Here is a 16,339-nt window from a genome sequence, read left to right on the forward strand (position 1 = left end):
TACATGGATTTATTGTGAAGGTGTAGGTAGACTATATTACATGGATTTATTGTGAAGGTGTAGGTAGACTATATTACATGAATTTATTGTGATGGTGTAGACTATATTACATGGATTTATTGTGATGGTGTGGGTAGACTATATTACATGGATTTATTGTGATGGTGTAGACTATATTACATGGATTTATTGTGATGGTGTAGGTAGTCTATATTACATCGATTTATTGTGATGGTGTAGGTAGTCTATATTACATGGATTTATTGTGATGGTGTAGGTAGACTATATTACATGGATTTATTGTGATGGTGTGGGTAGACTATATTACATGGATTTATTGTGATGGTGTAGACTATATTACATGGATTTATTGTGATGGTGTAGGTAGTCTATATTACATGGATTTATTGTGATGGTGTAGGTAGACTATATTACATGGATTTATTGTGATGGTGTGGGTAGACTATATTACATGGATTTATTGTGATGGTGTAGGTAGACTATATTACATGGATTTATTGTGATGGTGTAGACTATATTACATGGATTTATTGTGATGGTGTAGGTAGTCTATATTACATGGATTTATTGTGATGGTGTAGGTAGACTATATTACATGGATTTATTGTGAAGGTGTAGACTATATTACATGGATTTATTGTGAAGGTGTAGGTAGACTATATTACATGGATTTATTGTGATGGTGTGGACTATATTACATGGATTTATTGTGATGGTGTAGGTAGACTATATTACATGGATTTATTGTGATGGTGTAGACTATATTACATGGATTTATTGTGATGGTGTAGACTATATTACATGGATTTATTGTGATGGCGTAGACTATATTACATGGATTTATTGTGATGGTGTAGGTAGACTATATTACATGGATTTATTGTGATGTTGTAGACTATTACATGGATTTATTGTGATGGTGTAGGTAGACTATATTACATGGATTTATTGTGAAGGTGTAGACTATATTACATGGATTTATTGTGATGGTGTAGACTATATTACATGGATTTATTGTGATGGTGTAGGTAGACTATATTACATGGATTTATTGTGATGTTGTAGACTATTACATGGATTTATTGTGATGGTGTAGACTATATTACATGGATTTATTGTGATGGTGTAGGTAAACTATATTACATGGATTTATTGTGATGGTGTAGGTAGTCTATATTACATGGATTTATTGTGATGGTGTAGGTAGACTATTTTACATGGATTTATTGTGATGGTGTAGGTAGACTATATTACATGGATGTATTGTGATGGTGTAGGTAGGCTATATTACATGGATTTATTGTGATGGTGTAGGTAGACTATATTACATGGATTTATTGTGATGGTGTAGGTAGACTATATTACATGGATTTATTGTGATGGTGTAGGTAGACTATATTACATGGATTTATTGTGGAGGTGTAGACTATATTACATGGATTTATTGTGATGGTGTAGACTATATTACATGGATTTATTGTGATGGTGTAGACTATATTACATGGATTTATTGTGATGGTGTAGACTATATTACATGGATTTATTATGATGGTGTAGACTATATTACATGGATTTATTGTGATGGTGTAGACTATATTACATGGATTTATTGTGATGGTGTAGGTAGACTATATTACATGGATTTATTGTGATGGTGTAGACTATATTACATGGATTTATTGTGATGGTGTAGGTAAACTATATTACATTTATTTATTGTGATGGTGTAGACTATATTACATGGATTTATTGTGATGGTGTAGACTATATTACATGGATTTATTGTGATGGTGTAGACTATATTACATGGATTTATTGTGATGGTGTAGACTATATTACATGGATTTATTGTGATGGTGTAGGTAGTCTATATTACATGGATTTATTGTGATGGTGTAGGTAGACTATATTACATGGATTTATTGTGATGGTGTGGGTAGACTATATTACATGGATTTATTGTGATGGTGTAGGTAGACTATATTACATGGATTTATTGTGATGGTGTAGACTATATTACATGGATTTATTGTGATGGTGTAGGTAGTCTATATTACATGGATTTATTGTGATGGTGTAGGTAGACTATATTACATGGATTTATTGTGAAGGTGTAGACTATATTACATGGATTTATTGTGAAGGTGTAGGTAGACTATATTACATGGATTTATTGTGATGGTGTGGACTATATTACATGGATTTATTGTGATGGTGTAGGTAGACTATATTACATGGATTTATTGTGATGGTGTAGACTATATTACATGGATTTATTGTGATGGTGTAGACTATATTACATGGATTTATTGTGATGGTGTAGGTAGGCTATATTACATGGATTTATTGTGATGGTGTAGGTAGACTATTTTACATGGATTTATTGTGATGGTGTAGGTAGACTATATTACATGGATGTATTGTGATGGTGTAGACTATATTACATGGATTTATTGTGGAGGTGTAGACTATATTACATGGATTTATTGTGATGGTGTAGACTATATTACATGGATTTATTGTGATGGTGTAGACTATATTACATGGATTTATTGTGATGGTGTAGACTATATTACATGGATTTATTATGATGGTGTAGACTATATTACATGGATTTATTGTGATGGTGTAGACTATATTACATGGATTTATTGTGATGGTGTAGGTAGACTATATTACATGGATTTATTGTGATGGTGTAGACTATATTACATGGATTTATTGTGATGGTGTAGGTAAACTATATTACATTTATTTATTGTGATGGTGTAGACTATATTACATGGATTTATTGTGATGGTGTAGACTATATTACATGGATTTATTGTGATGGTGTAGACTATATTACATGGATTTATTGTGAAGGTGTAGGTAGACTATATTACATGGATTTATTGTGATGGTGTAGGCTATATTACATGGATTTATTGTGATGGTGTAGACTATATTACATGGATTTATTGTGATGGTGTAGACTATATTACATGGATTTATTGTGAAGGTGTAGGTAGACTATATTACATGGATTTATTGTGATGGTGTAGGTAGACTATATTACATGGATTTATTGTGATGGTGTAGACTATATTACATGGATTTATTGTGATGGTGTAGGTAGACTATATTGCATGGATTTATTGTGATGGTGTAGGTAGACTATATTACATGTATTTATTGTGATGGTGTAGACTATATTACATGGATTTATTGTGATGGTGTAGACTATATTACATGGATTTATTGTGATGGTGTAGACTATATTACATGGATTTATTGTGATGGTGTAGACTATATTACATGGATTTATTGTGAAGGTGTAGGTAGACTATATTACATGGATTTATTGTGATGGGGTAGACTATATTACATGGATTTATTGTGATGGTGTAGACTATATTACATGGATTTATTGTGAAGGTGTAGGTAGACTATATTACATGGATTTATTGTGATGGTGTAGACTATATTACATGGATTTATTGTGATGGTGTAGGTAGACTATATTACATGAATTTATTGTGATGGTGTAGACTATATTACATGGATTTATTGTGATGGTGTGGGTAGACTATATTACATGGATTTATTGTGATGGTGTAGACTATATTACATGGATTTATTGTGATGGTGTAGGTAGTCTATATTACATCGATTTATTGTGATGGTGTAGGTAGTCTATATTACATGGATTTATTGTGATGGTGTAGGTAGACTATATTACATGGATTTATTGTGATGGTGTGGGTAGACTATATTACATGGATTTATTGTGATGGTGTAGACTATATTACATGGATTTATTGTGATGGTGTAGGTAGTCTATATTACATGGATTTATTGTGATGGTGTAGGTAGACTATATTACATGGATTTATTGTGATGGTGTGGGTAGACTATATTACATGGATTTATTGTGATGGTGTAGGTAGACTATATTACATGGATTTATTGTGATGGTGTAGACTATATTACATGGATTTATTGTGATGGTGTAGGTAGTCTATATTACATGGATTTATTGTGATGGTGTAGGTAGACTATATTACATGGATTTATTGTGAAGGTGTAGACTATATTACATGGATTTATTGTGAAGGTGTAGGTAGACTATATTACATGGATTTATTGTGATGGTGTGGGTAGACTATATTACATGGATTTATTGTGATGGTGTAGGGAGGCTATATTACATGGATTTATTGTGATGGTGTGGACTATATTACATGGATTTATTGTGATGGTGTAGGTAGACTATATTACATGGATTTATTGTGATGGTGTAGACTATATTACATGGATTTATTGTGATGGTGTAGACTATATTACATGGATTTATTGTGATGGCGTAGACTATATTACATGGATTTATTGTGATGGTGTAGGTAGACTATATTACATGGATTTATTGTGAAGGTGTAGACTATATTACATGGATTTATTGTGATGGTGTAGACTATATTACATGGATTTATTGTGATGGTGTAGGTAGACTATATTACATGGATTTATTGTGATGGTGTAGGTAGACTATATTACATGGATTTATTGTGATGGTGTAGGTAGTCTATATTACATGGATTTATTGTGATGGTGTAGGTAGACTATATTACATGGATTTATTGTGATGGTGTAGGTAGTCTATATTACATGGATGTATTGTGATGGTGTAGGTAGACTATATTACATGGATTTATTGTGATGGTGTAGGTAGTCTATATTACATGGATTTATTGAGATGGTGTAGACTATATTACATGGATTTATTGTGATGGTGTAGACTATATTACATGGATTTATTGTGATGGTGTAGGTAGACTATATTACATGGATTTATTGTGATGGTGTAGGTAGTCTATATTACATGGATTTATTGTGATGGTGTAGACTATATCACATGGATTTATTGTGATGGTGTAGACTATATTACATGGATTTATTGAACTCTTACCTCTTACTGGTGTCTTGAGGCAAACTATTTTTAGAGGCATTGGCCCTCTCTTCTCTCTCAGAATACCTCCTCTTAGAGGCAGTGCCTCTCTCCTCGCTCTCCCCAGACAGACTCATTTTAGAGGCAGTGGTCCCTCTCTCTCTCCCCAGATGTGACTCGTTTTAGAGGCAGTGGTCTCTCTCTCTCTCTCTCTCCCCAGATGTGACCCGTTTTAGAGGCAGTGGTCTCCCTCTCTCTCTCTCTCTCTCCCCAGAGAAACTTGTTTTCAAAGTAAGTCACAGCTCGCTCAACTACAACATGAAAGAAGAGATTAACAGTCAATATTTCTGAACATTGTTGGAAGTACCATTAACAATGACAAGACTTTAACCGTCCATGGTCACAGAGTTCACACAACGACGTCACCTGCTAAATTAAATTACCTTCATAACAGCATTTGTCAGGTAAAATGTAACAATCAGGGGTTGGAACTGACATCATTTTTAAATTGTTTAGTTCTGAACAGAACCATCATTGTTTTGGTTCCGTTCCACTGTTTAGACCAGCAGAATGTAGTTCTGAACAGAACCATCATTGTTTTGGTTCCGTTCCACTGTTTAGACCCAGCAGAATGTAGTTCTGAACAGAATCACATTGTTTTGGTTCCGTTCCACTGTTTAGACCCAGCAGAATGTAGTTCTGAACAGAATCACATTGTTTTGGTTCCGTTCCACTGTTTAGACCAGCAGAATGTAGTTCTGAACAGAACCTTATTGTTTTGGTTCCGTTCCACTGTTTAGACCAGCAGAACATAGTTCTGAACAGAACCTTATTGTTTTGGTTCCATTCCACTGTTTGGACCCAGCAGAATGTAGTTCTGAACAGAACCATCATTGTTTTGGTTCCGTTCCACTGTTTAGACCAGCAGAATGTAGTTCTGAACAGAACCTTATTGTTTTGGTTCCGTTCCACTGTTTAGACCAGCAGAATGTAGTTCTGAACAGAACCATCATTGTTTTGGTTCCGTTCCCCTGTTTAGACCAGCATAATGTAGTTCTGAACAGAACCTTATTGTTTTGGTTCCGTTCCACTGTTTAGACCAGCAGAACATAGTTCTGAACAGAACCTTATTGTTTTGGTTCCATTCCACTGTTTGGACCCAGCAGAATGTAGTTCTGAACAGAACCATCATTGTTTTGGTTCCGTTCCACTGTTTAGACCAGCAGAATGTAGTTCTGAACAGAACCATCATTGTTTTGGTTCCGTTCCCCTGTTTAGACCAGCAGAATGTAGTTCTGAACAGAACCTTATTGTTTTGGTTCCGTTCCACTGTTTAGACCAGCAGAATGTAGTTCTGAACAGAACCATATTATTTTCATTCTGTTCCCCTGTTTAAACCAGCAGAACGTAGTTCTGAACCCTTTCAAAACCAACAAAAATTAATTGTATATATCGTTCCTTGTTTAAACCTCTGAAAATCTATTTTTATTTTATTTATCTCTACATTAAATAACTTCACCAATCAGTGCTGACAGAGCAGCTTGCTAAGGAGCGGGCAAGATATTTAAATGCATTTGGACTGTAAGGGCGCAAGTCGAGACTGACATTTAGCCTGTGGGGGAAAGAGTGAGAGGAGGCTGGAGGAGGAGGCGGGGGCTTGAAACGCCATCTTGTTATGTCATACTATTTATTAAAAACAATATATTCATATGATTTTTGAACACTATTTATTTGCAAACACAACTGGTAATAGCCATATTCCCACTTGGTTTTGAATGCAGCATAATGCCCGATGTCCATGAGGTTTTATTTTGCGGGATGTCTAGCCCCACACATGCGCTTCGCTTCTCAACTCGCTAAAAGCCAGCTAGTTGGGGTCTGTGTGTGTACTTCCATTTGTACCACCGCACAGTAAAGCAACGCACATGTTCACAGCCTAGTGCGGCATCCCCAGCGTAGCTAAAGACGAATGGTGCGTTTGCTGACAATCATTTTTATTTTACCAAGCAAGTCAGTTAAGAACAAATTCTTATTTTCAATGACGGCCTAGGATCAGTGGGTTAACTGCCTGTTCAGGAGCAGAATTACAGATTTGTACCTTGTCAACTCGGGGATTTGAACTTGCAACCTTCCGGTTACTAGTCCAACGCTCTAACCGCCCCAATCATTGAACACATCAGCTCACGTTAAAACGGACCACCGCCTTTCTGATCTGTGTAACCAGAACGCTCCCAATCTTAAACTTTTAACGTCATTTAGCCCGATATTATATTTTAATGTTTAACTATCGGTAGTTCATTTTCCTTTAGTTGCATGTCACTTTTACTTGCTCGACTTCATTAGGAATCAAATATAGGAATCAGCATAAGCCTAAAACGGGGTGGGTATAATTTGTGGAACTTTCCAACAGGAATCTGTTCCAAAAACTTCGTAAATAACAAGGTTTCCAACAAACAACGCATACAGAGTCGTATTGCGGCCAAATAAGATACCGGGTAGGGAGTGGGCTATTTCATTAAGTGTTTAACTCACCACGTTTATTCCGAAAAAAATGTCTGTCCTCACTCTGGTAGCCTATGGACAAACATTAAGAATAAACTACGTGGTGAGTTGATGCCTATTCGTTAGCAAGGTTAATTGATCGTGCTACATTGTTGCGTTATTTGTTGGCAACGAAGTTTTTGGAACGTATTCCTTTTGGAACGTTCCACAAATTATACCCACCCCCCCTTAAAACGATCATTATTGAAAGTTGAAATCAGTATTGTGATAACTTTCCAATTCTGCGGATGTTTTACCACCTGAAACACCTTTCTCTTGAATAGTCTTAACGTATCTATATTAAATTGTAAAAGAACGCTACAAACCTTAGAAACATTTTTATTCGACTGATTGGTGTCCATTTCTTCCTCTACTTCCGTATAAATGTATTTCCTGTTTCAACACAGTGGGCGGGTTCAACAGGTATAGGTTTATAGTATAGGTTTATATTTATGTCATGTAAAGGCTTAATACATTTAATGCAAGTATTCAGCCCATAAATTCATATTCTTTCTGGTAAGAATGTTTTTTATTTTATTTCATGATATCATTTGATATCAGCTGATGTACGAAGGGCTATATAAATACATTTGATTTGATCATTTAGTGATGTTTTGCAGTGCTACCAGAAGAGGGCAGTGTGATAACAACAATAGACGGTCATATCTGTGTTGTTATGGTCAATCAATCAAACAATCAATCAATTAGACTAATTTATAAAGACCTTTTTACATCAGCCGATATCTCAAAGTGCTGTACAGAAACCCAGCCTAAAATCCCCAAACAGCAAGCAATGCAGGTGTAGAAGCACGGTGGCTAGGAAAAACTCCCTAGAAAGGCAGGAACCTAGGAAGAAACCTAGAGAGGAACCAGGCTCTGAGGGGTGGGCCAGTCCTCTTCTGGCTGTGCCTGGTGGAGATTAGAAACCTAGAGAGGAACCAGGCTCTGAGAGGTGGGCCAGTCCTCTTCTGGCTGTGCCGGGTGGAGATTAGAAACCTAGAGAGGAACCAGGCCCTGAGAGGTGGGCCAGTCCTCTTCTGGCTGTGCCAGGTGGAGATTAGAAACCTAGAGAGGAACCAGGCTATGAGGGGTGGCCAGTCCTCTTCTGGCTGTGCCTGGTGGAGATTAGAAACCTAGAGAGGAACCAGGCTCTGAGGGGTGGACCAGTCCTCTTCTGGCTGTGCCGGGTGGAGATTAGAAACCTAGAGAGGAACCAGGCTATGAGGGGTGGCCAGTCCTCTTCTGGCTGTGCCGGGTGGAGATTAGAGACCTAGAGAGGAACGAGGCTCTGAGGGGTGGGCCAGTCCTCTTCTGGCTGTGCCTGGTGGAGATTAGAAACCTAGAGAGGAACCAGGCTCTGAGGGGTGGGCCAGTCCTCTTCTGGCTGTGCCGGGTGGAGATAAGAGTACATGGCCAAGATGTTCAAACATTCATAGATGCCCAGCGGGTAAAAGTGACATTGAACTTATCACACTTATCAACGATAGACTGACACACACATAAATACAGTGCCTTGCGAAAGTATTCGGCCCCCTTGAACTTTGCGACCTTTTGCCACATTTCAGGCTTCAAACATAAAGATATAAAACTGTATTTTTTTGTGAAGAATCAACAACAAGTGGGACACAATCATGAAGTGGAACGACATTTATTGGATATTTCAAACTTTTTTAACAAATCAAAAACTGAGAAATTGGGCGTGCAAAATTATTCAGCCCCTTTACTTTCAGTGCAGCAAACTCTCTCCAGAAGTTCAGTGAGGATCTCTGAATGATCCAATGTTGACCTAAATTACTAATGATGATAAATACAATCCACCTGTGTGTAATCAAGTCTCCGTATAAATGCACCTGCACTGTGATAGTCTCAGAGGTCTGTTAAAAGTGCAGAGAGCATCATGAAGAACAAGGAACACACCAGGCAGGTCCGAGATACTGTTGTGAAGAAGTTTAAAGCCGGATTTGGATACAAAAAGATTTCCAAGCTTTAAACATCCCAAGGAGCACTGTGCAAGCGATAATATTGAAATGGAAGGAGTATCAGACCACTGCAAATCTACCAAGACCTGGCCGTCCCTCTAAACTTTCAGCTCATACAAGGAGAAGACTGATCAGAGATGCAGCCAAGAGGCCCATGATCACTCTGGATGAACTGATCTACAGCTGAGGTGGGAGACTCTGTCCATAGGACAACAATCAGTCGTATATTGCACAAATCTGGCCTTTATGGAAGAGTGGCAAGAAGAAAGCCATTTCTTAAAGATATCCATAAAAAGTGTTGTTTAAAGTTTGCCACAAGCCACCTGGGAGACACACCAAACATGTGGAAGAAGGTGCTCTGGTCAGATGAAACCAAAATTGAACTTTTTGGCAACAATGCAAAACGTTATGTTTGGCGTAAAAGCAACACAGCTGAGCACACCATCCCCACTGTCAAACATGGTGGTGGCAGCATCATGGTTTGGGCCTGCTTTTCTTCAGCAGGGACAGGGAAGATGGTTAAAATTGATGGGAAGATGGATGGAGCCAAATACAGGACCATTCTGGAAGAAAACCTGATGGAGTCTGCAAAAGACCTGAGACTGGGACGGAGATTTGTCTTCCAACAAGACAATGATCCAAAACATAAAGCAACATCTACAATGGAATGGTTCAAAAATAAACATATCCAGGTGTTTGAATGGCCAAGTCAAAGTCCAGACCTGAATCCAATCGAGAATCTGTGGAAAGAACTGAAAACTGCTGTTCACAAATGCTCTCCATCCAACCTCACTGAGCTCGAGCTGTTTTGCAAGGAGGAATGGGAAAAAATTTCAGTCTCTCGATGTGCAAAACTGATAGAGACATACCCCAAGCGACTTACAGCTGTAGTCGCAGCAAAAGGTGGCGCTACAAAGTATTAACTTAAGGGGGCTGAATAATTTTGCACGCCCAATTTTTCAGTTTTTGATTTGTTAAAAAAGTTTGAAATATCTAATAAATGTCGTTCCACTTCATGATCGTGTCCCACTTGTTGTTGATTCTTCACAAAAAAATACAGTTTTATATCTTTATGTTTGAAGCCTGAAATGTGGCAAAAGGTCGCAAAGTTCAAGGGGGCCGAATACTTTCGCAAGGCACTGTACATTCCATTCCTTGTCCTGTCATTTATTGAAAATGTATTTGACAGAGATACTTCACATCAATCAACATTTCTGTAAATGTGACAGATTTATGTGACATTTTAATGTGTAAATGTGACAGATTTAGCCAGCTAGCTAGTTTAACTGTAGTCCCTGGGTAGGTAAGATAACAGTCTGGACGGTGGTTATACAGAGAGATCCTTGATGAAAACCTGCCCCAGAGCACTCAGAACCACAGACTGGGGTGAAGGTTCACCTTCCAACAGGACAATGACCGTAAGTGTAACCGATGTGAAATGGCTAGCTAGTTAGCGGGGTGCGCGCTAATATCGTTTCAGGTGATGTCACTCGCTCTGAGACCTTGATGTAGTTGTTCCCCTTGCTCTGCATCGCTGTAGAGCGATGGGTGATGATGCTTCGTGGGTGTCAGTTGTTGATGTGTGCAGAGGGTTGCTGGTTCGAGCACAGGTAGGGGCGAGGAGAGGGACGGAAGCTATACTGTCACAGAAGCACACGGCTTAGACAACACAGAAGTGGCTCCGGGAACAAGTCTTTGAATGTCCTTCAGTGTCGCAGCCAGAGCCTGGACTTGAACCCGATCGAACATCTCTGGAGAAACCTGAAAATAGCTGTGTAGCGACGCTCCTCATCCAAACTGACAGAGCTTGAGAGGATCTGCAGAGAAGAATGGGAGAAACTCCCCCAAATACAGGTGTGCCAAGCTTGTAGCGTCATACCCAAGAAGACTCGATGCTGTAACCGCTTCAACAAAGTACTGAGTAAAGGGTCTGAATACTAGTTTTTAGTTTCTTTATAAATTTGTAAAAATGTCTAAAGACCTGTTTTTGTGATGTCATTATGGGGTATTGTGATGTCATTATGGGGTATTGTGATGTCATTATGGGGTATTGTGATGTCATTATGGGGTATTGTGATGTCATTATGGGGTTATTGTGTGTAGATTGATGAGAGGAGAAAAATGATTGAATCCATTTTAGAATAAGGCTGTAACGTAACAAAATGTGGAAAAAGTCAAGGGGTCTGAATACTTTTGCGAAGGTGCTGTAACTCTCATGTTTACTTACTGGTTGAATGGGTTTCAGTGATGCATTCATCTGAAAGAAACAAAAACTAGATTATATCACACTAAATAGCATCTGTCATATAAAAAAAAAAAAAACCCAGTTGTGATTGACATCTGCTCCTACCTACGTGATACAATGTCTTTCTGTCCTCTCATCATCCCTGTGATAACTTTGTCTTTAGACAACGTTGGAGATGTACTGCGTTGGAGCCGTCAAGTCTGCGTCTGCGTCTTGTGGTCGTGTCATGTCATGAAAGTCACACAACCCCCACCCACGTTAGAAGTTCAGAACCAGGAAGTGTAGTCTATATAGTACAAATCATAACTCTCAAATTATAAATAATTAGAAGCAACGAGGATAATATAAAATCGGCCTAATAGAGTTGTAGAATAAAAAACACAGTATTCCACTTTTACCTTTTAAAAAAAATTTTTTTTTGAACAGGAACACCAAGGCTGTCATTAGTGTTGAACAGGAACACCAAGGCTGTCATTAGTGTTGAACAGGAACACCAAGGCTGTCATTAGTGTTGAACAGGAACACCAAGGCTGTCATTAGTGTTGAACAGGAACACCAAGGCTGTCATTAGTGTTGAACAGGAACACCAAGGCTGTCATTAGTGTTGAACAGGAACACCAAGGCTGTCATTAGTGTTGAACAGGAACACCAAGGCTGTCATTAGTGTTGAACAGGAACACCAAGGCTGTCATCAGTGTTGAACAGGAACACCAAGGCTGTCATTAGTGTTGAACAGGAACACCAAGGCTGTCATCAGTGTTGAACAGGAACACCAAGGCTGTCATTAGTGTTGAACAGGAACACCAAGGCTGTCATTAGTGTTGAACAGGAACACCAAGGCTGTCATTAGTGTTGAACAGGAACCCCAAGGCTGTCATTAGTGTTGAACAGGAACACCAAGGCTGTCATTAGTGTTGAACAGGAACACCAAGGCTGTCATCAGTGTTGAACAGGAACACCAAGGCTGTCATTAGTGTTGAACAGGAACACCAAGGCTGTCATTAGTGTTGAACAGGAACACCAAGGCTGTCATTAGTGTTGAACAGGAACACCAAGGCTGTCATTAGTGTTGAACAGGAACACCAAGGCTGTCATTAGTGTTGAACAGGAACACCAAGGCTGTCATTAGTGTTGAACAGGAACCCCAAGGCTGTCATTAGTGTTGAACAGGAACACCAAGGCTGTCATTAGTGTTGAACAGGAACACCAAGGCTGTCATCAGTGTTGAACAGGAACACCAAGGCTGTCATTAGTGTTGAACAGGAACACCAAGGCTGTCATTAGTGTTGAGCAGGAACACCAAGGCTGTCATTAGTGTTGAACAGGAACACCAAGGCTGTCATTAGTGTTGAACAGGAACACCAAGGCTGTCATTAGTGTTGAACAGGAACACCAAGGCTGTCATTAGTGTTGAACAGGAACACCAAGGCTGTCATTCGTGTTGAACAGGAACACCAAGGCTGTCATTAGTGTTGAACAGGAACACCAAGGCTGTCATTAGTGTTGAACAGGAACACCAAGGCTGTCATTAGTGTTGAACAAGAACACCAATGCTGTCATTAGTGTTGAACAGGAACACCAAGGCTGTCATTAGTGTTGAACAGGAACACCAAGGCTGTCATTAGTGTTGAACAGGAACACCAAGGCTGTCATTAGTGTTGAACAGGAACACCAAGGCTGTCATTAGTGTTGAACAGGAACACCAAGGCTGTCATTAGTGTTGAACAGGAACACCAAGGCTGTCATTAGTGTTGAACAGGAACACCAAGGCTGTCATTAGTGTTGAACAGGAACACCAAGGCTGTCATTAGTGTTGAACAGGAACACCAAGGCTGTCATGTGTACTGTAACAACTGTGTAGTCTATACTTTGGACCCAGCCAGGCGCACATCTCAAACATAATTTACAGGTGAAGCATTTGTGTTAAGTGAGTCCGCCAGATCAGAGGCAGTAGGGATGACCAGGGATGTTCTCTGTTTAGTGAGTCCTCCAGATCAGAGGCAGTAGGGACGACCAGGGATGTTCTCTGTTTAGTGAGTCCTCCAGATCAGAGGCAGTAGGGACGACCAGGGATGTTCTCTGTTTAGTGAGTCCTCCAGATCAGAGGCAGTAGGGACGACCAGGGATGTTCTCTGTTTAGTGAGTCCTCCAGATCAGAGGCAGTAGGGATGACCAGGGATGTTCTCTGTTTAGTGAGTCCTCCAGATCAGAGGCAGTAGGGATGACCAGGGATGTTCTCTGTTTAGTGAGTCCTCCAGATCAGAGGCAGTAGGGACGACCAGGGATGTTCTCTGTTTAGTGAGTCCTCCAGATCAGAGGCAGTAGGGACGACCAGGGATGTTCTCTGTTTAGTGAGTCCTCCAGATCAGAGGCAGTAGGGACGACCAGGGATGTTCTCTGTTTAGTGAGTCCTCCAGATCAGAGGCAGTAGGGACGACCAGGGATGTTCTCTGTTTAGTGAGTCCTCCAGATCAGAGGCAGTAGGGACGACCAGGGATGTTCTCTGTTTAGTGAGTCCTCCAGATCAGAGGCAGTAGGGACGACCAGGGATGTTCTCTGTTTAGTGATTCCTCCAGATCAGAGGCAGTAGGGATGACCAGGGATGTTCTCTGTTTAGTGATTCCTCCAGATCAGAGGCAGTAGGGATGACCAGGGATGTTGTCTTGATAAGTGTGTGAATTAGACCATTTTCCTGTCCTGTTGTAATGCCACAAGTACATTTTGCGTGTCAGGAAAAATGTATGGAGTAAAAAGTACATTATTTTCTTTAGTAATGTCGTGAAGTAAAAGTTGTAAAAAATATAGTTAAAGTAAAGATACCCCCCAAAAAACGACTTTAGTACTTCTAAGGATTTTTACACCACTGAGCATAACCTACAGACAACAAACACAATTGCGTTTATCGATGGCAATGTGAACACACAGAGACACCGTGACGAGATCCATCACCTCATGTTTCACACTGATAATGCACAGCCCCACGTCACAAGGATCGGGACAGAATTCCCGGAAGCTGAAAACGTCCCCAGTTCTTCCATGACCCGCGTACTCACCAGACATGTCACCCATCGAGCATGTTTGGGATGCTCTGGATCGACGTGTACCACAGATTTTGTTCCATTTCATATAGATTAGCGGTCTAAATTAATTTATTTACATTGACTGATTTCCTCATATGAACTGTGTATGAACGGTGTGGCTGGTAGCCTAGTGGTTAGTGTGTCAGTAACCGAAAGGTTGCTGGGTCGAATCCCGAGCGGACAAGTACCCTGAACAAGGCAGTTAAACCCACTGTTCCACGTTAGGCCGTCATTGTAAATAAGACTTTGTTTTTAACTGACTTGCCTAGTTAAATAAAAGGTTCAATTGAAAAAAAAGTTTTAAAATCTTTGTAAGTTTCTACTACATGTAACCGGTATGAAATGGCTAGCTAGTTAGCGGGCGGTGCACGCTAAACAGCGTTTCAAAATCAGTGACGTCACTCGCTCCGAGACCTTGAAGTTGTTGTTCCCCCCTTTGCTCTGCAAAGGGCCGCCCGCGTGGCTGTTGTCGATGTGTGCAGAGGCCAAGCTTGGGGCGAGGAGGAGAGAGGACCGGAAACTAAAACTGTTACAGGTCTCAGAGCGAGTGACGTCACCGATTGAAACGCTATTAGCGCACCGCCCAGCTAACTAGCTAGCCATTTCATACCCGTTACACGCAGGCTTCCATTCACATTCATCAGATTCATTCAAGTAAGTAAAAATGTACATTCTATTTAGCAAAACCATGATTAAAAAGAAATAATTATATTCTTGATTTGATTGAGTGATGTTTTGCAGTGCTACCAGCAGAGGGCAGTGTGACAACAACAATCAGGTTCGGCAGAAGGACTCTATAGACGTTTCTTATCTGTGGTAATAACATGGTAGAATGTAACCAATAATGATTTGGAAAATAGTTTTTTTTAAAACAGACTAATTATACATTTATAGCACGATGTACATTAATGAAAATATAAGTTTAAGGAAAGAGAAAAAGCATTTTAATACAAATTGTTTATTATTATTATACATTATTGATCCATCCCTGGGTAGGAGAGAGACGGGGAAGAGAGAAACCGGGGTGGGAGAGATGGGGAGAGAGAAACCGGGGTGGGAGGGAGGGAGACGGGGGGGAGAGGGAGACCGGGGTGGGAGAGATGGGGAGAGAGAAACCGGGGTGGGAGAGAGGGAGACGGGGGGGAGAGAGGAGAGAGAAACCGGGGTGGGAGAGAGGGAGACGGGGGGAGAGAGAGACGGGGAGAGAGAAACCGGGGTGGGAGGGAGGGAGATGGGGGGAGAGAGAGGGAGACGGGGGGGAGAGGAGGGAGATGGGGGGAGAGAGAGGGAGACGGGGGGAGAGAGGAGGGAGATGGGGAGAGAGAAACCGGGGTGGGAGAGAGGGAGACGGGGGGGGAGAGAGGGAGACGGGGGGAGAGAGGAGAGAGACGGGGAGAGAGAAACCGGGGTGGGAGAGAGGGAGACGGGGGGAGAGAGAGACGGGGAGAGAGAAACCGGGGTGGGAGGGAGGGAGATGGAGGGAGATGGGGAGAGAGAAACCGGGGTGGGAGAGAGGGAGACGGGGGGGGGAGAGGGAGACGGGGGG

General features: G+C 40.4%; 1 protein-coding gene across 1 annotated transcript in view; it reads right to left on the reverse strand.

Moving 5' to 3' along the window:
* The window catches only part of LOC110529051 (NACHT, LRR and PYD domains-containing protein 1 homolog), a 32,036-nt gene extending 24,151 nt beyond the window's left edge, over nucleotides 1-7,885 (reverse strand). Inside the window, exons 1-2 of the mRNA XM_036934348.1 lie at nucleotides 7,816-7,885; nucleotides 4,970-5,259 (exon numbers count right to left, since the gene is read on the reverse strand). Of these exons, the coding sequence (XP_036790243.1) occupies nucleotides 4,970-5,085 (116 nt within the window). The 5' untranslated portion in view covers nucleotides 5,086-5,259; nucleotides 7,816-7,885. The remainder of the gene's footprint in view (nucleotides 1-4,969; nucleotides 5,260-7,815) is intronic.
* Between the last annotated feature and the right edge of the window lie 8,454 nt (nucleotides 7,886-16,339).

Source organism: Oncorhynchus mykiss, chromosome 10 (assembly GCF_013265735.2).
Source record: "Oncorhynchus mykiss isolate Arlee chromosome 10, USDA_OmykA_1.1, whole genome shotgun sequence".
NCBI lineage: Eukaryota > Metazoa > Chordata > Actinopteri > Salmoniformes > Salmonidae > Oncorhynchus > Oncorhynchus mykiss.